At 43.3% G+C, this 27,354-nt stretch overlaps 1 protein-coding gene across 3 annotated transcripts in view; it reads left to right on the top strand.

Moving 5' to 3' along the window:
- The window catches only part of SLC16A3 (solute carrier family 16 member 3), a 38,030-nt gene extending 11,743 nt beyond the window's left edge, over window positions 1-26,287 (top strand). For 2 of the 3 annotated variants that reach the window (XM_073310930.1, XM_073310931.2), the window contains exons 2-5: window positions 14,626-14,868; window positions 15,794-15,937; window positions 16,327-17,094; window positions 20,913-26,287. In XM_073310930.1, coding sequence (XP_073167031.1) covers window positions 14,646-14,868; window positions 15,794-15,937; window positions 16,327-17,094; window positions 20,913-21,199 — 1,422 coding nt within the window. In that variant the 5' untranslated portion in view covers window positions 14,626-14,645 and the 3' untranslated portion in view covers window positions 21,200-26,287. Of the gene's footprint in view, window positions 1-7,975; window positions 8,053-14,625; window positions 14,869-15,793; window positions 15,938-16,326; window positions 17,095-20,912 lie in introns of those variants that run through there. The other variant, XM_073310932.1, reaches the window with a different exon arrangement.
- Window positions 26,288-27,354: the final 1,067 nt, after the last annotated feature.

Genomic DNA, 27,354 nt, shown 5'->3' with positions numbered 1-27,354 from the left:
AACTGTTCTACTTCCTTCAAGTTTTTGCCTTCCAGTATGATGTTACTGCTTGACATCTAGGTTTCAAGGATGTTTGTTTTGGCATAACTAATTTTGAGCCCTGCTTTGGCCTGCTTCTTTTTGCCAAGGTGACTGGCTTTGTAGCTTTTTGGGGGTGTTATTGAATGGAATGATATATTTGGCAAATGTTTAGTATGCCTAGACTTTGCTATCTACCCATGCTATGCCAGTGTTTGTGTTGCTAATACATTTCTTCATCAGCCAGTCTATGGCAATGCCAACCAACAGGAGAGATAGAATGCAGCTATGTTTCACACTGTGTCCAATTGAACCACACTGGTTGTTCACTTTTACAGCAGACTTTGTGTCACTATACATAGGTTTCAGAGTAACAGCCGTGTTAGTCTGTATTCGCAAAAAGAAAAGGAGTACTTGTGGCACCTTAGAGACTAACCAATTTATTTGAGCATGAGCTTTCGTGAGCTACAGCTCACTTCATCGGATGCATGTAGCTCACGAAAGCTCATGCTCAAATAAATTGGTTAGTCTCTAAGGTGCCACAAGTACTCCTTTTCTTTTTGCGTATACATAGGTTGATTATGTTGATGACTTTAGCTGGAACTTCATCAGACTGCAGAATATTCCACAATGCATGCCTATACAGATTGTCAAATGCCTTTGAAAATCAATTAAATTGATAAGGGGAGCCTGCCATTCTAGACATCCTTCTATGATGTCCTTAACATGAAAATCTGATCTTCCCCAGCTTTGTATCCACTGCCTTTTTCATCCCGTGTAGTACCACACTACAGAAAACTTTCCCTACAACACAGACTCCTCTCCAGTTTCTACAGTCATTAGGATTACTGTTTTTGGGTATTCTGACAATTATCCCATGTTTTCACTGGCCACAAGGGTCTCTTTTTTTTCCTAAACTTTCTTGAACAGCTTTGCCAATTTTGTTAGGGTGTTAGTGTCCAGTGCTTTTAGCATTGCTGCTGTGATTTTTATCATTCATTTCCCAACACTTTGTTTCATGTTTTTGACTCCTGCCTGGCATATATGTTGGACCAATGTTAATGTCAAGTTGATCAGGTTTGCCTGTTTAACTGAACTCTGATGGTGAGGTAGGGCTTGTCTGAGGACTTATTTGAAATGTTCCACGCATCCTGTTGTTCTGTTCTACTTCAGTTGTAAGCATTTTTCCATCTTTATTTTTTTCATTGGCTCATTTCATGTTTTGAAATTTCCACACAGGGCTTTAGTCAATTGGTAAACAACTCTGTGGTTTCCTATCATAGCAGCCGTTTCACCTTCAGCTGCTAGGTCAGGAGTGGGCAAACTACAGCCTGCAGGCCACATCCGGCCCGTCAAACCATTTAATCCAGCCCTTAGTTCCAGCCGGGGAGCGGGGTCGGGGGTTTGCCCCACTCCAGCCGGGGAGCAGGGTTGGGGGCTTGCTCTGCTCCGCACGGCTCCCAGGAAGCAGCCAGCGTGAAACCGCCCCCCGCCCCCCCCCCCGGCTCTTATGTAGTACATGGAGGCATGGCCAGGTGGCTCTGTGCGCTGCCCCATCTGCAGGCGCTTCCATTGGCCATGGTTCCTGGTCAATGGGAGCTGCAGGGGTCGCAGCTGTGCCTAAGGGCTGGAGTGGGGAGCTGCTTGCAGTAAGCGCTGCCTGGAGCCTGCACCCCTGAGCCCCCAGCACCCCCAATCCCCTGCCACTGCTCTGATCACTCTCCTGCCCTCTGAACCCATTGATCCCAGCCCAAAGCCCTCACACCCCTCCCCCGTATCCCAAACCCCTGCCCAGCCCTGATCCCCCTCCGAGCCCCTCAGTCCCAGCCTGGAGCACCCTCCTGCACCCCAAACCCCTCATCCCTGGCCCCACCCCAGAGCCCTCACCCCCTGCACCCCAACCCTCCCACATGCTGAACTCCTCGTTTCTGGCCACACCCTGGATCCCATACCCCCAGCCAGAGCCCTCACCCCCCTCCACATCCCTACCCCCAATTTTGTGAGCATTCATGGCCCACCATACAATTTCCATACCCCACCCCTGAGCTAGGTCTTCAACGTATCTCCATTTATTTTTCATTGTGTTTTTCACTGCTTTGTTTGCTTTCTTGTACTTCAACTAAATATGGGAAAAAGTAAAAGGAGTTTGGGACTTTTCCCTTCAGTGCTTTTCTTCTAGGAGATACCACATCTCTTGGTTTATCCAATTCTTGCTTTGTCTATTTTCATATCTGTGATGGCTGCTGCTTGAATCACCATCTCTGAGCATGTCCCATTTTTCTTCAGTGTTGGTAAATATTAATATTTTATATTAAACACTCATGATTTCTTGGCTAAACATCTCAGAATCTTATCTGGGTTAGCCACAGGTGCTGGCTAAACAACATTAAAGAGGGTTTTATTTGGGATAAATTAATGTCATTATCCTGCGAGGCTTGTACTTTATTTTCCATTCTGTTTTTACTCTGAACTTTCAGCTTACCAACTCCACACTAGGGTCAGCTGAAGTTTTCTGCAGTGAGTTAGTGTGGTGTTAAATAATAGATTGTGTCCTTTTAACTCTAAACTTGTGATGCTTCGGGAAATGTCAAGGAAAGGAACCACTTGTAACGGATATTGGGCACGTGTTTCTGAGGTTAATCAAATTAATAATCTATTGAAGGATGCTTTTAGAGTAATTCTTGATAAGCTAGCTCAATGGTCTCCAACCTTTTTATGCTCAAAATCACTTTTTGAATTTAAGGGCAACCCAGGATCTACCTCTCCCCTTCCCCAAAGCCCCGCCCTGCTGTCCCCCACCCTCATTCACTTTCACTGGGGTTGGAGTTCAGGAGGGGGTGTGGGCTCTGGGCTGAGCCTGGGGCAGGGGCTTAGGGTGCAAGCTCTGGGAGGGGATCAGGGCTGCGGCTTGGGGTGCAGGAGGAGATATGGGATGCTGGCTCTGGGAGGGCTGGGGGCTGGGATATGGCCTCCCACTGGGCAGTATTTACCTCTGGCAGCTCCTAGTTGGCAGTGCAGCGCTGCACTGCCAAGGCAGGCTCCCTGCCTATCCCGGCCCCATGCTGCTCCCAGAAGGGGCCAATGCACCCCTGTGGCCCCTGGGGACAGAGGGGGGCCACGTGGCTCCACACGCTGCCCCTCTGCAAGCACCAACCCCACAGCTCCCATTGACCACAGCTCCCTGTTCCCAGCCAATGGGAGCTTTGGGGGTGGTGCTTGCAGGCAGGAGCAGTGCTCAGAGGGAGACCCCTCCCTGTTTTTCCTCCCACCACCACCACAGGGCTGTGCCCGGGAGGGCGTGGGGCCAGGGCACACAGGGAGCCTGTCTTAGCTGCAGCCATGCTGCACTGCTAGAGATTGCGATCAGCTGGGAGATCCTCTAGAATCGATCAGCTGATTGCAATCAACTGGTTGGTGACCACTGCCTTAGTTCAAGTTGAAATTTCATGCAGTATTCTTACTTTCAGTTCTGTACTGTTGATTTTCTTTGCTACTTTCTGTTTAAAGTTGATCTTTCTCCGTTTTAATTTCAGTTTGGCAATGGAAAAATTGTTTGGTTGTTTTGTTTTGTTTTTCTGATGTCATTGCTTGAAATGCTCTTGCATCCTGGACAGATGAACTGTATCTTGAGCTGATGCAAATGTGATCAGTCTGGTGTGTTTGCCATCTGGTGAATTCCATGTTTCTCTATATATGTCTTTGAGGGAACAAGGTGCTTGCAAGGAGGTTAGACACCAAGCACAATTCAGTGAGTCTCATCATTTTGATTAATGATTCCCAATCTATGCTGCCCCAGTGCTCTTTCCATTCATTGGTTCTCACATCCTACTTTATCATTAGTCACCCATCACAAGGAGTAAATCATGTTTTGGTGTCCCATCTTTTGGGGGCTACTTACCTATTTGTCCCTCTAGCTCAGAGGCCATTGACCCACAGCAAAAATCAGTTGGGGGCCCACATACCACCTCGGGGGTGGGTGGGCTGGGGACTTAACACAGGCTCTGGGGTGGGGCCAGAAATGGGTGCAGGAGGGGGCTCTGGGCTGAGGCCAAGAGGCTTGGGGTGCACAAGCTGGCTCAGGGCTGGGGTAGGGGATTGGGGTGCAGGAGGCTCTGGCTGGTGGTGCAGGCTCTGGGGTGGGGCTGGGGATGAGGGGTTTAGGATGCAGAAGTGGGCTCAGGGCTGGGGCAGGGAATTGGGGTGTAGGAGGGGGTGTGACTCCAGTAGGGGGTGTGGGCTCTGGGGATGGGATGGGGTTGCGGTGCAGGGGGAGGTTTGGGGTGCAGTCTCTGGGTAGGAGCCTGGGTGCAGGAGGGGGCTCAGGGCTGGGTGCTGGAGGGAGTGTGGGGTGTAGGCTCCAGCTGGGAGGCACTTCCCTTGAGTGGCTCCTGGTTGGCAGTGCAACAGGGCTAAGGCAGGCTCCCTGCCTGCCCTGCTCAGCTCTGCTCCCTGAAATGGCCGGCATATCCGGCCTCTAGGCAGAGGGGCCTGGCAGCTCCCATTGGCCACAGATCCCAGCCAATTGGAGCTGCAGAGCCAGTGCTGGGGGCAGTGCGCGGTGCTTCCCTGATCGCCCCTCCACCTAGGGGCCGCAGGGATGAGCTGGTGCTCGTGGCTCCAACCCTGCAGGGCAGTGCCGAGGCTCAGGGTGTCCAGCCCACAGTGCAGAGACTTGCTGCAGGCTAGATGAAAAGAAGCAGTGAGCCGGCAGTTCCCACACCCCTGCTCTAGGTGGTAGTAATGCCCTTGGGTTCTGCCTGCTAACCTCCTGATCCATATGGAAACTGACTCTTGGAACACAGGTAAGTATTTAACAAATTGTTAAAGGTGTGAGTTTAGACACTGGAGCTCTGTTTAGCAGAGTCATGGTGGCGTAACCTGACCAGCAGACAGCCCCAACAAATTGGGGGGGGGGGGGAGTGTGTTAAAGCAATTGACCAATCAATACATAGCCATGTGAACTCTTGATTGGTTACTTTGTTTACCTAACACCGCCTGAACTGTTAGGTTAAACTAATCAACCAGCCAAGAACTGTTTTTAGGTAAACAGGTATGTTTCACATGAATCATAACCATAAGTAAGATCCTGAGATCTGCATACCTCAGGCCAGGAGTCTCTTCTGCTTATGTGCAGACTTCAAGGTTACACAGCGGACAGTGTGATTTGACCGCTCTAGGCTGCATTTACTCTGTTGGCCGTGTCCTGGCAGTGCAGCCTGCATTCCACTGCTTTGCTTTTCTTTCCTTTCCTTTCCTAACAACTGGGCCTGGCTTAGGTTACCCCTGTCTTTCAGGCATCATAGCTATCATTGGCTCACCAGTCCTCAAAGGAGGCTATTCCTATGGTTATACTTCATTTCAGGGCCTATTTACAAGTTTCTTATCATACTTATAATTTGCTGAACAAGTTCATTTCAATTCTCATTTTCTCTTGAACACTTCACAATCTTAAAATACATTATTTTGGTTCAAAAACACATGAAAAGCGTAGGTTTCAGAGTAGCAGCCGTGTTAGTCTGTATTCGCAAAAAGAAAAGGAGTACTTGTGGCACCTTAGAGACTAACCAATTTATTTGAGCATAAGCTTTTGTGCATCCAATGAAGTGAGCTGTAGCTCACAAAAGCTCATGCTCAAATTGGTTAGTCTCTAAGGTGCCACAAGTATCCTTTTCTTTTTATGAAAAGCATAATTGACAAACAATTTGTAGTCTACATAATACAACTATAGGATGTAACATTACATTCAGAACTCCCTTCGTGGTAGGTGACCATCCCATAACCGATTCACATCAACTATGCTGTCCAATTTTTAATAATTTTAATAACTTTAATAAATTTAATAATTTCAGCTTGTTTCACAGTTTTTCCATTAACCATATTCAGTTTTACCTCAATATCTTCAATACACTTCAGAGGCATTTATAGACCTTATCTTTATCCTCATCACTGTATTCCTCTGTCAGAGCATAGCACTGTATGATTGACATCTTTAGGAATCTGGTTTGGAATCTGACATATGAGGCATTGGTTGATAGGTGATTCTCTCTTTCCCTTCCCCACCCCCCATCTGTCTGAATGAGTGCTGCTACTCCTGAACGTTCAGGTGGCACTGCAACCTGAATAGATTAGATGTTTCTTCTCTTGCTTGAAGCACTTCTTATTCCCACCTGTTAGTCTGTTCTCACTGATGCCCAGGATTTCAAGGTCATAGTTGTCCATCTCCCTCACGGTCTGTGAGACCTTTGATGTTTAGAACATTGTCCTCTTGTTCCAGTAACTGACTTTGAAGTGTTTTCTTGCTGCCAAGTTCAAACTTTTTGGGGTCCTGACTTCCAGAGACTGCTTTCGCTAGGAACCTTCATGCAGCACAACTTGGGTCAGCAGCATTCTCTGCTGAGCTTCCATTTTTACCAGAATGGTAGCCTGGTTCCATTTCTGTCACCAATGAGGTGTTTTTTTTAGATAGAAGGCTGCGGGGGAGAAAACTACAAAAGTTTTATAAAAATGAAATACCAAAACACACTGACTCACTATGTAGCATTCTTATCCCTCATATAGTGAGGCAAAACCAAAGAAGCGGGAATACCTGTATTCCACCTACAGTATGAATGCAATGAACAGTTCTGGTAGTTGGGCTTCTGCCCTTGCAACTGTGGATCAGAATAAGTTTACAGGTACATGCTGGTCCTGATGTGAGTGAGCAGCTTGCACAAAGTGTGCACAGATGGATGGATGCTCATGTTTCTGCAGAGAATAAATATTCTTTCAGCTAAGCATAGAATTCCTGATTTTTTTGGGACTGGGAGTGTTACAGTATTGCTGCAACTGATATGTGTATCTCTTGTGTGCATAATGGGTATTGAATGCTTCACTCTGATAGGCTTATCCTTGGCAAAGTCTCCTGTGGCCTAATTCTAATCTCAGTGTAACTGAGAAGAGAATTTGGCCCTTAGGCTCTGCCAGTGCATGCAAGAATAAAACATGACAGAGTGGTTTGGGCATAAATTTGAGGGTTTTGGCAGCTGGTTTTGGGGAAGAACTTGGAGCTATACTGTGTAAAAAGCAAGGCACTGATCTGTTGGCAGAAACTTTAATTGGCAGGTGGACTGTATGTGAAGGGAAATCACTAGCTTCTTCCTAGATAGAGTGCATGTTTTACAGTGTTTTCTTGGATTGAAAGCAAAACATCTTCTTAACACAGAAGCAACTGAAAAAGGTTCCCTCTCTTGTTAGACAGAGAGTCAACTACTCCATTATTCATACTTCCATTGTTTATCCTTGTAGCAGTTTGACTAAATGGAGTTGGAAACAGAATAACGCTTTGACAGAATTCTTTATTTTTTCTAGACTGAGTTAGTGTGCTACCATTTAACAGTGATAAGTTAACGATCCATCTGCCTCTGTGCGGCTTTTCAGATGGATATTTTAGTGACTAAATTATGTCAGTTTACAGAGGATTACCCTTAAAAGAGCTTTGAAAATTCGCCAAAGAAACCGTACAGGCACACACGAAACCATATCTACAGGAAATAGTAGTGACTTGTCTGTGATAGGAAAAGTTGTTGTGTTTTTGTTTTTTGTTTTAAATTGGGTATCCAGATCCTACAGCACATTGGGGAGGGAGAGAAGATAGAAAGTCTGTTACGAATGACAGAAAGTAAACTTGAATTCCTGTAAAAATGTCATGATGGAAACAACTCCCCCCCCCCCCCCCCCCCCGCAGTAACTTCACTCCACATGCACACCAAAGTCCTGAAGACGCTGGAAGCAGGAAGCTAAATTATCTAGCGCAGAGGTGGGCAAACTACAGCCCACAGGCCACATCTGGCCCACGGGACCATCCTGCCTAGCCCTTGAGCTCCCGGCTGGGGAGGCTAGGCCCTGGCCCCTCCCCTGCTGTCCCTCCCTCCCCCGCAGCCTCAGCTCTCCATGCCGCCAGCGCTCTGGGCGGCCAGGCTGTGAGCTCCTGCCGGGCAGCATGGCAGGCTCCGGTTGGGCAGTGCAGCTGCCAGTCCTGCCACTCTGAGTCGAATGGTAAGGGGGCAGGGAGTGGGGGGGTTGGATTAAGGGGCAGGGAGTTCCAGGGGGCAGTCAAAGAACAGGGAGCAGGCAGCAGTTGGATGGGGTGGAGGTTCTGGGGGGAGCAGTCAGGGGCTGTTGGATACGTGTGGGAGTCTCAGGCAGCCTGTCAGGGGACAGGGAGCGGTTGGATAGCCTGGGAGTCCCGGGGGGCCTGTCAGGGGGTGCGGGTGTGGATAGGGGTCAGGGGACAAGGAGCAGGGGTGATTGGATAAGGGGTGGGGACCTGGGGGGGGGAGGGAGTTAGGGGCAGGGGGTCCCGGGAGGGGGCAGTTAGGGGACAAGGAGCAGGGGGGGGTTGGATGGGTCTGAGGTTCTGAGGGGGGCAGTCAGGGGTAGGAAGTGGGAGGCGGTGGATGGGGGTGGGGCCCAGGCTGTTTTGGGAGGCACAGCCTTCCCTATCCAGCTCGCCGTATAGTTTCACAACCCTGATGTGGCCCTCAGGCCAAAAAGTTTGCCCACCCTGATCTAGCAGATGTACTGGAAATACAATCCAACTTTGGCTATTTGGTCAAGAAGAATATTTTGGTAAAAACCTGTATGATTAATGAAATATTCCAAATCACCTAATCTTATGACAAAATAAATGAATGGCAACATATTTACTGCAACAAAATGGTGTATAGTTTTATGTAGCAAAATGTATTAAACCAACAAGTTTAAATACATTAATGAATTTTAACTTGCTGTGCAAAATTAATTCTCAGTAAAGTCAACATGAGTGAAGAGACTATATGTACCCCAGTTAGGAAGCTGGGCATGCACCGGAATTTAAATTTCATTGCTTTTGAAGGGGCTCTGGGCTGGAGGAGTTCTGGGCCCGCACTGATTATTGCGGGGGGGGGGGGGGGAGGAGTGTGCCCCTGCTTGCCCCCCATTGTGCATGCCCCTGAGTGACATACATCTTTGGTATACTAGTATCTCAGGAACTTTTTTGGACACGAGATATACTGATTTCTCAGTGTGTGGTTATATTTAATGCCTTGTTCTGCCTTTCTCTTCTAGATTAGAGAGCCCTTTATTACCCATGCAGGTACTTATACGCTGTTATCAAGTAATGTATCAATCTTTTTCTGATAAAATAAACTGATTGAATCCTTTAAGCCTCTCACTACAAGGCATTTTGTTTTCTTTCTTCCGCAAATGATTTAATTTTTCAGTTTATATTCCAGGTGGAAATTCCATTCCAAAATTTCAAAGTTAAGTGTGTAAGATAAATGTGCTGAATTTGTACTACTGTGTTTAAGTTTTAGTTTAAGTTGAAGTGTTTGCAGGATCAGGCCCTTATTTTCTAAATAGAAGTGACTAAACATTGAAAAGGTACTGAGGAAGCACATACTGTACCTTTAAAAATATTGGCCTCCATGTTTTAAAGTACATTTACTTTCTTGGGGTTTTATGCTTCACAGCCTGTTGGTTGTATTCTGGTTTTAGGTTCTAGATCCACAACTTCCTGAACACCAAGTATTTGTTGCAATTGAACTTCCAAAAAAGGAATGGGGGGGAGAGAACCAAAAAAAAACTGTGGTGCTAGCTTTTTCCTTAAAGAACAGACCTGTGAAATAGATCAGTGATGATCACTGCCAGATTTATTTCTGGAACGTGAATGTGAAACTCTTTCTTCTAAGTAGCAGAGTGCTAGTCTAAATGTCATAGAAAGGACACTCATTTCAGACTAAGAATGATCATGTATTCAGCATGCAGCTGTCTAGACAGCAAATCTGCACCAAAAAGATAGCTATGTCAACACACTCTGGTTTTGAAGTGCATTTATCAGGAATAAGGCATGGTGAGCCAAGTACATAATGCATCAAAAATCACTGTCTGATCTTTCATAAGAGAACAGAAGTATTGCTTAGTAATGGGAATCTTATCTCTCTGGCATGCAGATTCCTTCACCACTTCAGATGTCCTTTGCATGGTAGGGTGATTTGGTGGGTTGGCGATTTTTTTGGGGGTGATATGTCCAAATAAGTAGTCCACCCCTTCTGGGGTAGCAAAAGTCTGAACAAATATAAATCTGTTTTCCACCCAGTGTATTCATTTAGTCACAGAACTCCCTTTGGGGGTGGGGCCTTATCTTCTCCATTTTCCTGGAGTGTAACACTACTTCATTCGGTCTCTCCCTCTGGTCTAAGGCTTCCTCTTTTTAAGCTCCACCATGCTCTACCATGGCTGGAGGCATTTCCACACCTCTTCTGTATGGTGTATGATTTTTGAAAGCTATAGATTATACATTATGCCCCAAAATCGAGAGACTTTTTTTAAAGTTGGGTTTTATTTGCCTTCTGGGTTTTGAGCTGTTAAGCTTTTTGTTTTCAAGCTTCTCTCTGCAATTATGAAAGCTATAAACTTACTTTTTGAAATTAAAAGTTGAGATTCTGACATTCATTTGATTCCCAGAACTGTGGCTTTAAGAAAAACACTAGCTATCACGTGACTCAATAAATTCATGACGGTTGGCAACCCTCCCTCTATTTTAGGCTCTCTGTAGCTGCTGTCCACTCCACCCAAAAAATAATTCCTGCTTCACTTATCTCCAAAGCACTTGCTTGCCATCCTTCTAGGCCTCCTCCCCAACCCTTTCCTCAATCTTCTTCCAGATAGGTTTCCTCAAGAGCCTTCTCCATCAGCTCCCTTCTATGGGTTTCTTACTTGGGTCTCCCTCATGCTGAGTGGAGCATAATAGCCCTGCCCCTCTTTCCTTTTCCTTTCCTACCCTCCCCTTCCCTTTTTTGTAGACTTCTGTCATATGACTCTTCATGCAACTACAAGTCCCAGAATGCCTATCCTTAAAGAAACCAGGGGCCAATAAAAGATGTTACCTCACCCACCTCGTCTCTCTAATATACTGCGACTAACACAGGTACAGCTATACTGCATGTCCTTAAAGAGTCAGAATAGGATGGGCTGGACCTATGCCTGCCTTTAAAAGAATAACTTGCCCTGTGACACCACACACACACACACAACTCCTTCTATGGGAAAGCTATTTAGGGCTAGAAAGTTTCAATGTATTGTTTTAGCATGATACGAAATGCAGGAGTCTGAACACTTCCTCAGGCTGAGCTAGTTTCCATCTTTAGCTTTGTTATCTTGAATTTTGTGAAGTGCAATGATGCTGATAGTATACATTGTAGCTTATCTGACATTTAACATTAAAATTATGACAAATTTTGAGTTAAGAAGGTTATTGTGTCTTCAGGATAATTTGCTGGCATAACTTATTTTGTTAGACCCTCATGCCATATTTTGAGCACTCGTGCCAAATATTATGTAAGATCGTATGCCACTTACCCCAAGCAGGTCCATATAATGCAATAATACCATATAATAAGATAGATATAGTTTTAGAGGGACTTTCCCTTGACAGTGGGGATTCTGACAGTTCACCTGAATGGAAATCTATTTGTGACCAAAAAAACCCAAAACCAAAACAAACCTTAAATGGGCGCTAATGCATTCTAATTAATTTAATGAACCACTGAGGTACCACAAGTATTCTAGCAAGAGGCTCCCACAAAAAGTCTGTCCCCCTTTCCAGTGATTAAACCCAATGTATGAGGGAGGAGGGTAGAATTCTGCAGAGTATGGGCAGAGGGACTGAATTATCTATGTTTTTTTTCCTATTTAAGCAAAATTCCTTATCACAACCATAACTAAGGAGGGAGACAGCATCACTAGGCAAACTTTTATTACAGGGGTCTCAAACACACGGCCTGTGGAGTTATTTCCTGTGGCCCACCATAGGTGCCAACTCCACTAGCAGCCAGGCTCCCCTCCCCCCGGCCCACCGAGCGCGCTGCTCCTCCGCCTACCTCCCAGTACTTCCTGCTGCCAAACAGCTGTTTGGTGGTGCTTAGGACTTTCCGGGAGGGAGTGGGGAGGAGCAGGGACATGGAGTGCTCAGAGGAGGAGGCGGAGAAGAGGTGGGGCCGGGGCAGGGATTGGAATAGGGGCAGGGAGGGGGCAGAGTTGGGGCAGGGACTTTGGGGAAGGGGTTGGAATGGGGGCTGGGAAGAGGCAGGGCTGGGGCAGGGCCTCATGGAAGGGGTGGAGTGGGGGTGGGGCAGGGGGTGGCCTTTAACCGAAGTAATTCTAAAAGTAAATGCGTGTTTTGTCATTTGAGTGAAGTGCAGTACTGAGTATTTTATAAAAAGAAAAGGAGTACTTGTGGCACCTTAGAGACTAACCAATTTATTTGAGCATAAGCTTTCGTGAGCTACAGCTCACTTCCTCAGAAAGCTTATGCTCAAATAAATTGGTTAGTCTCTAAGGTGCCACAAGTACTCCTTTTCTTTTTGCGAATACAGACTAACACGGCTGTTACTCTGAAACCCGAGTATTTTATAGTTTATTAAAACCCTGCTTCTCATTACACTTTTTTTAAAAGTTAATACATTGACTTTTAATAGCATACTATATTTTATTTTACTATACTTTTGTATCGTTGTATGAAAAGGTTTCAGTGATGCAGCCCTTGGGCCAACGTACTAGTCCTCAGGTGGCCGTCATGGTGACTTGAGTTTGGCCCTCATGGTGACTTTAGTTTGAGATCCCTGCTTTATTAAGTGTCCTTCACTTACAATGGTTGTACTTTAGTCCTGAAATACTGTGGGTTCTGATAGTGTTGCACAATGTTCTGCTTCTGCAGTTTGATTTTTTCCTAAAGGGATTAGTGAGACTGTCCGGGAAATGGAATAGTACAAAAAAAGCCACACTGCATGTCCTTAAGGATACTAGCCTGAGTGAAAGGATATAATAAAGAACAAAAAAAACCTTAGCTAAAAATGACTGAAGCAAGTGGATGTCATAGCCTTGCATGATGAAGCTGATGTGACACAAATAAAGATCAGCAGCTTGTTCAGTGTGTACTATGCCTGCAGCTGCACTTGTTTGTTCCAACCCTGCTCCAACCTGCTTCCAATCCAGCTTCAACTTGCTACTAGTTCCTGTTCCAGTCCCTATTCCCTTCCGCTTCTGACTTCTGGTTTCAATCCCCAGCTCTGTCTCTGGCTTATGCTTCTGGTTGACCTTCCGGCTCTGACATTTGGCTTCTATGCCTGTAACACTGACCCTTGGCTCATTCCTGGAATCTACTCACCCTGGATCCAGCTGTAACCAGCAGGGAAAATGCTCATTTCAACCACTAGGCCTGACCACTCCAAGGCCTGGTTGGCTACAGTATTATCATCTGCACTTTACAGATAAACACTCTGTGCCTCAAGTCTCTAAGTGACCTGCCCAAGGTCTGGCAGAATCAAGAACTGAATCCAGAGCTCCTGAGTGTCAGCCTAGTACCTAACCCACAGGCCCTCTCTCCTTTCAATCTCTCCATGCTTCTCTGTCACAGTTGACAGTATCACTGTTCATCCTGTCACTCTTTCTCAGGCCCACAACCTAAGGGGGGTGAGTGTGTGGGGGCAGTTTCTTCCTTTGTTCTTGCCCCTCAGTTCTTGATCCTTTTTAATCTATATTGTTTCTTTTTAAATGGTTACTTACGTTGTCTAGTTTATTATGTACATGGGTCACGAGGTAGGAACCACTGCTCCCAGTTGTGACCAGAGTCCAAAATAGTGCAATATCCATACAGACAATCCTGTTGCAGAATCACGGTTGCTATGATTTAAAACTGTTTTTTCTTTGAAAATTGCCTGCAGGTGTGTCATCACTATAGGTTGGTCGGTCTATCTAATCTATTTGTATTTATCTGCTGCCCCACCCATTACTATTGTATCTGAGTGCCTCAAAAGCTTTATAAAGCATTTACCCTAACAACATCCATGTGAGGTACTAGTATGCCCATTTTACAGATGGGGAAGTGAGGCACAGTGACTTGTCCAAGATCACACAGGAAGCCTGTGGCAGAGCAGAGGCTTTAACCCTGGTCTCCCAAATACTAGGCTATAGCCCTAAGCACTGAACCACCCTTCCTCACAAGCATCAAGGTCTTGTAAGTATCAGAGGGGTAGCCGTGTTAGTGTGTATCCACAAAAACAACAAGGAGTCCAGTGGCACCTTAAAGACTAGAAGAAGTGAGGTTTTTTTACCCACAAAAGCTTATGTCCAAATAAATCTGTTAGCCTTTAAGGTGCCACCAGACTCCTCATTGCTGTTAAGGTCTTATAAGGTCATTGACAAACAGTCCTCACAGCATAAGGAAAGCTGAGTTTCCTGTATAGCAAGTGGGCCTAACATCTTTATGATATGTAAAGAGAAACCAAGCAATGCTGCAATTTCTCGGGTTTTTCTTCTATAAAATGATTGGTTTGGCTGAAATCCTCTCTATTTTAACTTCAGGTGATCTATAATGTACAGCCACTTAAAATTCTACCAGCTAATTACATTTCTGTGCAATGGCTACAGATTTTCTGTTCCCAAGTCTTCAGCCACTATACTTAAAATGTTCTCACCTGTTTTCAAGTGTCTGCATGTACAACAGCTCCTTCCTGTGGAATAAACTTGAGTGGATTATCATTCCAATATGTGTCTATGGATTCTAGTAACTGTATTTTTATTATTTCTTAGGCAACCCATTGAGTCTCACTATGGGAGTTGTGGTAGTTGATGATGCTCCATCTGGTGTCAAAGCCCCTGACGGGGGTTGGGGCTGGGCCGTTCTCTTTGGAGGCTTTGTCATCACTGGATTTTCCTATGCCTTTCCAAAGGCCGTTAGTGTCTTCTTTAAAGAGCTTATCCGGGAGTTTGGTGTTGGATACAGTGACACAGCATGGATCTCCTCCATTCTACTGGCTATGCTTTATGGAACAGGTAAATTAGTATCTATTTTTAAAACCGTGTAGTCTAGAAGGAAAGGTCTTATTTGTCTGTTTGCTTCCCAATGTGAATCTTAAGTGCCCACAGTTAATCTGCATGCAAAACAAGCATTTTGAAAAAAATTAATTATGGGGCAACATATGAATTGTCAGTTCCCTGGGTATATCCATCCATGTCTATAATGTAACTTCCTTTTCATCTTCCTCAGTAGAAGAAGATAGTTGCACAGCACTCTGAAGCTGCAAAGTGCTAAGCATGCATATCTCTATTGATTTAATCTATAGATTTGCATTTCTTCCCTAAGCATGGGAAGAAATGCAAATCTATAGATTAAATCAATAGAGAAATTGGATTGTTCTGAAAAAAGAAAAGGAGTACTTGTGGCACCTTAGACACTAACCAATTTATTTGAGCATAAGCTTTCGTGAGCTACAGCTCACTTCATCGGATGCATACTGTGGAAAGTGTAGAAGATCTTTTTATATATACACAAAGCATGAAAAAATACCTCCTCCCACCCCACTCTCCTGCTGCTAATAGCTTATCTAAAGTGATCACTCTCCTTACAATGTGTATGATAATCAAGGTGGGCCATTTCCAGCACAAATCCAGGGTTTAACAAGAACGTCTGGGGGGGGGGGGGTAGGAAAAAACAAGGGGAAATAGGTTACCTTGCATAATGACTTAGCTACTCCCAGTCTCTATTCAAGCCTAAGTTAATTGTATCAAATTTGCAAATGAATTCCAATTCAACAGTTTCTCGCTGGAGTCTGGATTTGAAGTTTTTTTTGTTGTAATATCACAACTTTCATGTCTGTAATCGCGTGACCAGAGAGATTGAAGTGTTCTCTGACTGGTTTATGAATGTTATGATTGTTCTGGTTACTGTATCAAGCATATTCTCATTCCCCTTGCTCAGGTCCCCTGTGTAGCGTGTGTGTCAATTGGTTTGGCTGTCGTCCAGTCATGCTGGTTGGAGGGCTCTTTGCTTCGCTTGGGATGGTGACCGCTTCTTTCTGTACCAACATCATTCAGCTCTATCTCACTGCAGGTGTCATTACAGGTAAGTAAGTGTGGGTGACTGACAATATGCAAGTTAGCTCCATCTCCAATTCCAATATCCGCACTGGTATCCATGGCAAACACCTAAAGCATTAGATCCCCCAAAATAGGCTTCTTTGAAAAGCCTAATTCAACCTGGAAGGAACTAGTCAGATTAGTTCTAACAAATGTTAACCCTTCTGTTGTGTTAACCATTGCGTGCAGGACTAATATTATGATGGAACATTTTTAATGGTTTTTGATTATTCTGGAATCGTTCTTCCAGTTGACTTAGGAAAAGCCTGACCTTTTTCTGTCCGTATTCGTGAATCAAAGAATGTTGTAACTGTAGAGATTTTTATATAGACACTGTAGCTGAGGCCTGACTTGTGTGTGTGCTCTCTGTTTCAGGTTTGGGTCTGGCACTCAACTTCCAGCCATCGCTCATCATGTTAAATCGCTACTTTGACAAACGACGCCCTTTAGCTAATGGGCTTGCTGCTGCTGGAAGTCCTGTGTTTCTTTGTACCCTCTCTCCTCTGGGGCAAATACTGCAACATGAGTATGGCTGGCGAGGGGGATTCCTTATACTGGGCGGAATGCTGCTCAATTGCTGTGTTTGTGGGGCATTAATGAGGCCTTTGGAGCCTCCTAAGAAATCTGAAGCTGCTAAAGAACTTACTGAGAAGAAAACCAAGAAAAAGCTTCTGGATTTCAGTGTCTTTAAAGATGGTGGTTTTTTAATCTACACTCTGGCTGCCTCCATCATGGTGCTGGGCCTCTTTGTGCCTCCAGTCTTTGTGGTGAGCTATGCCAAGGATTTGGGATATCCAGACACCAAATCAGCTTTTCTTCTGAGCATTCTTGGATTCGTTGATATCTTTGCCCGGCCTATTTGTGGAGTGGTAGCTGGTCTGAAATGGGTCAGACCACGCTGTGTCTATCTCTTTAGTTTTGCTATGATTTTTAATGGTTTTACAGATCTCCTGGGTTCCATGTCTAACAATTATGGTGGCTTGGCAGTCTTCTGCATTTTCTTTGGCATTTCCTATGGAATGGTAGGCGCTCTTCAGTTTGAAGTTCTCATGGCTATTGTTGGTACTCAGAAGTTTTCCAGTGCCATTGGCTTGGTGCTTCTGGCTGAAGCTGTAGCTGTTCTAATTGGTCCACCATCAGCAGGTAAATATTCCATTCAATTGAGTTAACACCATTTGTGGTGGTCAACCAGTGGTGCCTACTTTATGTGTTGTGAGGCAAGAAATAGAAAGCCAAGTAACATCAGTCACCCAAGAAGTAAACACCATTGATTTAACGATGCATATAATCACATGACTTATTGCTATTAGAATCAGAGATGGGCCTAAGCCAGAAAGTTCACAACTTTCTCTAAAGTTCAGAACCGTTTGGTTTTGGGGGTTTGTTCAGGTCCATCTCTGAAATCTCTCTCCCTACTTAAAAACCTAATAGAACAGTTCTACCTCCCCACAGGGGATTTGAAGGAGGAGGAAAACTACATGAGGTGAATAATTGGTGTCATGAAAAAAACTCTCATAAAGAGGGATTGAAAAAATTGGGATTGTTCCCTCAGAAAGGAGACAATAAGAGCTGATGTGGTAAAAGTATATAAAATAATGAATTACATAGAGAAGGTAGATTGAGAGCTTCTGTTCTCCCTATCTCATCATACAAGAACAAAGAGAAATTAAAAGGAAGTGAGAAGTGGAAAATTCAAAACTGATCAAAGGAAACTTATTTTTTCACATAACACTTAGACAGTGGAACTCAGTTTTGGCCTCAACAACATTCTGTGACATTGAGTCAGATTCAAAGATTCTCCCCATGAAGGTGCTCTGTTTGGGGAAGGTACTCCAGCCCCACGTTGCATTATCCTTCTATGTCTAATGTCCTCCATCCATCTCTTCTTCTCTCTTCTCCCCCCCACCCCCCGACGCCTATGCAGAGTGCTCTGCACAGTCCTGCAAATTAAGTGACCGTGACATATTAATTTTTGAAAAAAAAATATGGTGGTGACTTCATGCAACATAACCTCACTCTACAATTATTTTATTTGTAAGGTGTTTTTGTTTTTGGGGGAGAGGGGAAGAAAGAGTATCTATTCTTTAATTTAGTCTCTCGTAAAACCAGAAAACCTTTCCAAGCAGCTGAGGGCCCAGTCACCACTTCAATAATACTCCTACCCTGAGTCCACCTGAATTTAATTGAATTAAGAAACTTTATTGTGAGTCAGTTCTGTGCTCCAGATTCTGCTTACTAAGTGAAAGTGCAATCTAAATGCATATGAAATGCAGCACCTGGGTGGAAGGGAAAATGCTATCGGAAGTGAAAAGAGGCAGGAATAAGTAGTACAGTCTTTATTTGCCCATGCAAATAGTTTATTTTGAAAGTTATCAATAGTTGCCTTGTGTCATGGTCAGCTCTATCCCAGCTTATTATGATTGTTTTGTGTGTGTTGCTTTGCAAGTTTCAGGACATTTTAAGCAATTCAGTAGATTTTAAAGTTGACATAATGAGAGCATTCCTAAACCCTATTCTATAAGCTGAAAAAGTGTTAAAATACTCTCCCAAAAAGTATATTTATGTTTGATGACAACAAAAGTTATTTCTGTTAAATGCCTTAAAAATGCATTTACTACAAAAACACAAGCATCTACAAATTTTTGAAGCATATTTTTAAAAGCCAGTGTTCTCCCTGTTTGTGCCTACATATTGGAGCCACATAATTGTAGGAACAGCTTCTGACACACGGATGTATAAGATTATGATTACTGAAACAAGTTAGATGTCTTCAAATCACCAGGACCTGATGAAATGCATCCTAGAATACTCAAGGAGCTAACTTAAGAGATATCTGAGCCATTAGCAATTATCTTTGAAAAGTCATGGAAGACAGGAGACATTCCAGAAGACTGGAAATATAGTGCCAATCTATAAAAAGGGAAATAAGCTGACTGGTCTGTAATTCTCCGGGTTGTCCTTAAGTTTGTACCCAGAAAGATAATAGAGCAGATAATTAAGCAATCAGTTTGCAAACACCTAGATGATAAGTTGATAAATAACAGTCAGCACGGATTTGTCAAGAACAAATCATGTCAAACCAACCTGATGGCTTGTTACCCTGTCAAAGAAAGCTTTGTGGATGGGGAAGTTGTAGACATGGTATAGCTTGACTTTAGTAAGGCTTTTGATACTGTCTTGCATGACCTTCTCATAAACAAACTAGGGAAATATAACCTAGATGTAGCTACTGTAAGGTGGGTGCATAACTGGTGGGAAAATCGTTCCCGGAGAGTAGTTATCAGTGGTTCACAGTCATGCTGGAAGGGCATAATGAGTGGGGTCCCGCAGGGATCAGTTCTGGGTCTGGTTCTGTTCAATATCTTCAGCAAGGATTTAGACAATGGCATAGAGAGTACACTTAAAGTTTGCAGCCAATATCAAGCTGGGAGGGGTTTCAAGTGCATTGGACGATAGGTTTAAAATTCAAAATGATCTGGAGAAATGGTCTGATGTAAATAGGATGAAATTCAGTAGGGACAAATACAAAGTACTCCACTTAGGAAGGAACAATCAGTTGCACACATACAAAATGGGAAATAACTGCCTTGGAAGAGTACTGCAGAAAGGGATCTGGGGGTCATAGTGGATCTCAAACTAAATCTCAAACTCAGTGGATCTCAAACTAATGCTGTTGCAAAAAAAAAGCAAATGTCATCCTGGAGTGTAGTAAGCAAGACACGAGAAGTAATTCTTCTGCTCTACTCCGCGCTGATTAGGCCTCAACTGGAGTATTGTGTCCAGTTCTGGGTGCCACATTTCAGGAAGGATGTGGACAAATTGAAGAAAGTCCAGAGAAGAGCAACAAAAACGATTAAAGGTCTAGAAAACATGACCTATGAGGGAAGACTGGGGGAAAAAAAATTGGGTTTGTTTAGTCTGGAAAAGAGAAGGCTGAGAGGGGACATAAGTTTTCAAGTACATAAAAGGTGGTTACGAGGAGGAGGAAGAAAAAATTGTTCTTAACCTCTGAGGATAGGACAAGAAGCAATGGGCTTAAATTGCAGCAAGGGCGGTTTAGGTTGGATATTAGGAAAAGCTTCCTAACTGTGGTTAAGCACTGGAATAAATTGCCAAGGGAGGCTGTGGAATCTCAGTCATTGGGAATTTTTAAGAGCAGGTTGGACAAACACCTGTCAGGGGTGGTCTAGAATACTTAGTCCTGCCTTGAGTGCAGGGGACAGGATTAGAGGACCTCTGGCGGTCCCTTCCAGTTCTGTGATTCACAAGTGCAATCAGGTACATAAATTTCTAAATGTAAACAATGGGCCTGGAAAATTTCATGTGCAAACAGAGAAGCATAGTGAAGGCAAGGATGCAAAATCAGATCCTTTATAAATCACTTAAATCACTTTTTTTTTTTGGTCTTTTGTTATAAACTGTTATGTAAGATTAATAGAATTGAAAGAAGTTGGCTATTTTTTTTTCCAATTTGCTTACCTTGTCCATTTGACAGCACATTGTATACAGTCAGTTTCACACACCCTCACCCCACCTCACGCCATAGTTAGCTTGGCAGTTATCCCCTTTTGTTAATGTGGGTCTTTGACACAAAACTGGGGAGGGGAAGAAACATTTTAAAAAACAGGAAAGTGCAACTGTAAAATGACCGATATTAGCCAGGAACCCAAGGGCACATAATGTATGTGACATAATATTTTGACTCATTTTAAAAATTAACTGGACTTCAAGGGTAAATTTTTCATAAGCACCTAAGTGATTTGGGAACAGACTTTCAGTAGGGCCTATGTTCCCAAATTGTAGGCACTTTTGCAAATCTTACCTCAAAATGCCAGTATTCCTGTAAGATTTTTCACTTCAAGAATCCTTTGGAAATTTCTTTTTTTAAACAAAACTAATCTCATTAACTTCATTATAAGAGAAGCATTTTTTGTTAATTACCTGTGAATTTTGTCTTTCAGGCAAACTCTTGGATGCAACAGGCAGGTATATGTTTGTTTTTATTATTGCTGGAGTTGAAGTTGTTACTTCAGCCCTTGTGCTGGCTTTAGGAAACTTCTTCTGTGTTAAGAAAAAATCAGAAGAGCCACAAACAAAAGAGGAGGCAGCAGAAAGAGAAGAGTTAAACAAATCCGAAGACAAAACACCTGAAGATGCCAAGGTGGACTCTATTGAAGTAGAACAATTTCTGAAAGATGAACCTGAAAAAAATGGGGAAGTTGTAACTAACCCAGAAACGTGTGTGTGAGTGACACAGGATGAGTGGCAAAGCATTTAGGGAAGAGTGAAAGAATTTCAATACTATTTATTTTAGAAACTGAACTAGTTTAGGGCTGGGCCATCTGCTTGACCAACTGGGGGCCAATCAGCTAATCAAATCACTGTTTGGAAGCTTTGTTAGGAATTCTTTTCACCTAAAACTGGATTTATCAGTGAGATGTGGAGCTCTGCTTGTATAACATTTTAAGTAAACTAAGCAGCCTTTGTAACCACATGTAGAAATCCTGCTATGCATCACCAGAAAATTCTCACTTGGAAGGAAATATATTTTGTATTAGAGAGGAATTATATGAACATTTTCTTTCAGTGGGGTGAAATTAATTGTGTTTTTGTGGTGCAATTAAATGTAACTTCCCTTTCTGTGTTCTTTCTCAAGGAGAAAGAATGTGATATGGGGCGGGAGGGGAATTCTCAGGAACTTATTGGTCTCCAGTAGGTTTTTGAAACATCTTACTTTTACTGTTTTTTAGATTTTTTTTTTTCCTTTGGCTCAGCCCTAATCTAAGTTGGATAATAAGAATAATATCTCTTACATTTACTTAAAACAAAGTATTTCTGAATTTTAGCTAAACTCAATTTTATTAATTGGGATTTTTATTATAAATACTGTACACTGAAAGGCACTCAGAGACCCTGTTCTTAACAAATCACATAACTGCTATTCCTAAATAGCACCTAAAGAAAATGAAACAAGCAGTATTAATCCTTACATAGGCTTACCTTGTTTTCTTTACAGCCTATGTGCACTGCTGTAACTATTGTGCTGACACATGCAGGCATCTGCTTCTGAAATTGGTTGAAAAGTCTCACAACTTTAGCAGCTGTTACGTCCTGTGCTATTAGATGTCAGCATGAGATTGACTCCTCACTTTTGTACAGCAATATGCTGACTTTACTAGTATTTAGGGTATGTGAAGAAGCAGAGCACTAAAAATTAATTAAGAGTAACTCCCTGAGTTACTCTTTTCATTCTGTAATGCTGTTAGGGGAAAAATCTATCTGATATCATCCCTGTATATAGTCTCACTGACTTTAATAGAACTAATTGAATAAGTAAGGTGAGCAGGATTTGGCCCTATGCCTGAATTACACCCCTTTTTGACCTGATTGGTTCAATTAAAAATTTGGAGTCTAGCAGGTTATTTCAATTCAGAGCCAAAATTGGTGATGGAGTCAGGTGGTTCACTTGATGCAATCTTTTATTTACAAAGAATGTACAAAGTCCTGTTTCCTTAAATGAAGCAGGACTCAAACAATAAGAGACAATGTCCCTGCTTACAAGTCTAAGCCACATTTCCAATCACTTAGCCCAAAAGTGCTCTCTCTCTGGCCTGGTCTACTCTTAAAATTTAGGTCAACATGGCTATGTCACTTTGGGAGGTGGGGAGATATCCACTTCCCTGAGCAACATAGTTATGCCAGCCTAACCTCCTACTATAGAAGCATCTAGGTTGACAAAACAGTTCTTCTGTCAGTCTAGCTATGGTTGCTCAGGGAGGTGGTGCTCCTACAGTGGAGAGAGGGGGACTTTTTGTCACTGTAGCTATGCTATAGGGTTATGCCAGCATGGCTAGCACACCATAGCTATGTTGATATAGTTACTACAGTGTAAACTTGGCCTTAGCTTTTCTGAATACCACACTCCCAGAGCTTGTTCTGTCTCTGTCCTTGGCTTTTTTGCCCTGGGACCTGCTGTTTGGTGTGTGCTCCTCTTGCGCTAAAAACACCCCAAATAGACACACACACACAGCTCCACCAATCATTGCCCTAGACCCTGCATTTGCTATAAAAGTCCCAGGAAACTCCTCAGACCACATGGCATAGCTTCCTCTTAGCTATTCTTACCATACAGGTCAGTGTTTTGGACAGTGGCCTCTAGTGTTTCAGCTGTTATTAAACAAAGAAGCAAAGTTCTGTGTTGGTCATAAAAGTAATGGAATCTGTGATTTTTCCATGACCCCTGTGACTTCTGCAGTGGCCAGTGTGGCTCACCCTAGGGCTGCTCAAGCAGTTAGCTCCAGGGTCTGCTGCTCAGGTAGCCCTGGAGACAGCACTGCTGAAACAGCTCCACAACCAGGCACTCAGGTGGTCCTAGGGCCAGCCACTGCTTGGACTGCCCCGGGCAGCTGGCCCTGGGGACCACCTGAGCAGCAGCCAGTGCAGCTGGCCCTGGGGGCCATGTGAGCAGTGAAGCAGCCACTGTCAGAACACTGAGCAACAGCCCCCTGAGACACCCCACAGCGGGTCCTCCCCCTGGGTCCCCGTCTCCACCCCACCCCCCCGAGCTCTCCTTCTAGCAGTGCCTGCTCCCCAAGATTTAGTCATGTGTATAAGTCATGAACAGGTCATGGGCTGTAAATTTTTCTTTATTGCCTGTGAACTGTCCATGATTTGTACTAAAGATACCCATGACTAAAGCATAGCCTTATGCAGAACACTTTTTTTTAATATGAATAAAGAGAATCCTTCAAATATATTATGAAAATAGTGTTGGGGAAAAGAGAAGCTGCAGAGTATGTGCCCATATGCACACAAGTCTAGTCTCTTGTGGGTTGTAACACTTTTGTGTCTCATTTCAGCTGCGTTTAGTGGGCAGTTGCTGGGTGGTGGTGGTGGCCTTTGCTATCGTAGAATATCAGAGTTGGAAGGGACCTCAGGAGGTCATCCAGTCCAACCCCCTGCTCAAAGCAGGACCAATCCCCAGCTAAATCATCCCAGCCAGGGCTTTGTCAAGCTATACAGGAGGACAACCTAGATCAGTTTTCAGAGTAACAGCCGTGTTAGTCTGTATTCACAAAAAAAAAAGGAGTACTTGTGGCACCTTAGAGACTAACCAATTTATTTGAGCATAAGCTTTCGGCATCCGATGAAGTGAGCTGTAGCTCACGAAAGCTTATGCTCAAATAAATTGGTTAGTCTCTAAGGTGCCACAAGTACTCCTTTTCTTTTTGCGAACCTAGATCAGTGACTCTCAACCTTTCCAGACTATTGTACCCCTTTCACGCATCTGATTTGTCTCGCATACCCCCAAGTTACCCTTCACTTAAAAACTACTTGCTTACAAAATCAGACATAAAAATACAAAACTGTCACTGCACACTATTACTGAAAAACCGGTTACGGTCTCATTTTTACCATATAATTGTAAAATAAAGCAATTGGAATATAAATATTTTACTTACATTTTGGTGTATAGTATATTGCCCAGTATAAACATGTCATTGTCTGTATGAAATTTTAGTTTTTTCTGACTTCGCTAGTGCTTTTTATGTAGTCTGTTGTAAAACTAGGCAAATATCTAGACCTCTGTGGACCCTCAGGGGCACATATATCCCTGGTTGAGAATCACAGAATATTAGGGTTGGAAGAGACCTTAGGAGGTCTAGTTCAATCCCCTGCTCAAAGCAGGACCAACACCCACTAAATCAACCCAGCCAGGGCTTTGTCAAGACATGGGAAAGGGGAAAATGTTCCTTTAGAGCCATTACATCTTGAAAAACTAACCCAGTATTATATTTACTATAAATTGACAATAAATCTCTTTATAAAAACACTTACTCTGAAATGCTACTTCTGTTTTAACTTCCACATGCTATAGGTCCAACTTTTTAAAGTTGGAACATGAGGTGTAGCCCTTAACTACTTCACTGGGGGGGCACAGTGCCTCAATAGTAGCACAAGACCTCAATGTGGTCAACTTATGTAACCTTTATGTGATTGAATTCAGTAGCCCACCATATATTCACAATGTATTTTTATAACATTCCATGATTAGCAAATCTTAAGGGCATAGGAGACAGGGTCTTGCAGACTAGCACATCTTATACTTTGAAAAATAATATTTTTTAACTCACAAATTTCAGAGAAACCAATACTTCTTTTTTGCATCCCAAAATATTTGAACAATTATAATTTCTCTGGCTCTATGGTTTGGGAACATATTTAACTGGTTTATGGGGGAAAACCGTCTGAATATACAGATGCAAAATCTAAGTGCAATATTGTAGAAGTAAAGGAGTTTCATTGCTTTCTTTGAAAATAATGAGGAATAGAAAAAAACTTGCTCTTTTGGTGTACAATATACAGTACATTATAATTTAAGGTTTTTTTTCACCTTTGTACCTTCTGTATATTGTTTACAATAGAGATTACAGTTAAATATTTTAGATTGGATTGTCTTGATCTTGGGCCCTTCAATTATTTCCTTATGCAAGAAATATAGTGTATCTACATAGGTTTGTGTGTGTGCATGTGCACACAAACCTAACCTATGCAAACCCAAAGTAAAGTGGAGGAGCAGCGGCCAGTTACATTCTATATTTTTCAAGGTGAAGTGAGGAGTTACCAAGGCTGCATTGCCACCTCCTATGCAACAGCAAGTATTAATTACTTTTAATTCTAGTTCTAAATAAAAACATAACATAATGTATCCACTTGGAGGCAATACAAGAAAACCAATTGAACCAAACATCTTTAAATAATGCAACAGTCCTTTAAAATAGTGAGCAGGAGCCTTGTTTTTCCTTCTTATAAATACTGTAGCAACAGAATCAACATTAGCTGCTAGTAAATTAGCCAGCTCTCCTAGAGCTGAGAATGAGGGATGTCTAGCATCTAGGACTGGAAAATCCTAACTGTCAGTAATGTTAATATATATTAAACCCTATCGAAGCAACAAACAAAACCATCCCACTCTTGTAGAGTGTATGTGAATTCTTTCTAAAAGAAACAAAACTCCATCGCACTCAAGCATATGCCTTTTTATTTCCCAAAAAGCAGCTTTAGTTTAAGGCCAGGCTGTGGTGATGGAGGGTTTCCAGAAGAACAAAGCTCTTGTACACTACAAAAATTGTAAGTGCAGAATTTTTGTGTCTGTTTTATTTGTGTTGGGAGGGGAGCATGCATGTCAGTTTCACGCAAGTAAGATCACTTTTTGTCCCTGCTTTTTAGTAAATGCACTTTAATGTAAGATGTGTGGATTTATATTTATATTTGTTTTATGCTTTTATAGTCAACTGTTGCAAATGTAGTGAATAAATATTTATTCTGTTGTCAATGTTATGGTGTCAGAAAATAAGCTATGGAAAATTAGCTACCTTGAGTGAGGAGTTTCTTTGATACTCAGGTTTACAACTTATGGGGCCTGTTGGCTGTTCATTTGCTGCTGGATACTGCCTATAGCATCATAGGAATAGAATGCTTGTCCTCATCTGCACTTAACTACTAGGTAACAACGTTTTATTTTGGAAATGGGGACCTCAGCACAGTGGTCCAGATCTTTGTCACCTTCCAATTTAATGACAGAATGCATGTTAGATGGGACTACACCTTAAGACCATTTGGAACCTGGAGCTAGTATAGAATATGGCAGTTCTTTCAGAGTAGCTGGTCCCTTCAAGGAAACTGGACTCGGTTCTCCTGTTCCACTCTAGGTACTCCATATCTGGGCCAATTAAAAGAGCAGGACAGCAACAGGAAGCTGTAAGAGGCCTGGAGAGTCAGTCAGGAGACCACAAACTGACTCAGAGGAGACAGAACAGGAGATCAGAGTGATCACAGAGAGATGGTTCCTGGGAAAGGGCAGCAAAGCAAGAGAGCCAGGGTGGGAGGACTAAAGACAGGTGGAGCCGCAGGAGATGCCTGCTGGCTCCAGGCTGGAGACCTGGAGCCGAGGGCGGGAGAGGGTTGAAGGCAGGGGGAGCAGCAGTGGGCCTTACTTGCTGGCATGTCCTTGGTGGTGAGCTGTGCCCGAGAGGAATAATAGGAGGTGCCTAGCAGAGAGGCTGCATGAGCTCCTGTTGGGAAGAGCAGCATTGTATTCCAGAAGGAAGGGCTCAGGGCAGCAGTCTTGGCAGAGGGATAGAGGTGGACTGAGTAAGAGTCCAGGCATGGTGGAAGACACTGGCATTTGGTACGTTCTCTGTTGATGGACTAGAAAAGACTACATGCACTAGGAGGAGATTTGATTATGTTGTGGAACTTTTGGTTATGGACTTTTGCAATCTTTCATTATGTTGATAAACTTGAGGACATGCTGGCATAGAGACCTTTAGATTATCCAAAAGGGAAACTGAGGTAAGGGGCCATTTGCAGGGCTGTCCTGAAGCTACATGGGAGCACCCA

The sequence above is a fragment of the Lepidochelys kempii genome, chromosome 14 (genome assembly GCF_965140285.1).
Source record: "Lepidochelys kempii isolate rLepKem1 chromosome 14, rLepKem1.hap1, whole genome shotgun sequence".
Lineage (NCBI taxonomy): Eukaryota > Metazoa > Chordata > Testudines > Cheloniidae > Lepidochelys > Lepidochelys kempii.
This window is presented reverse-complemented; position numbering and strand designations above follow the sequence as displayed.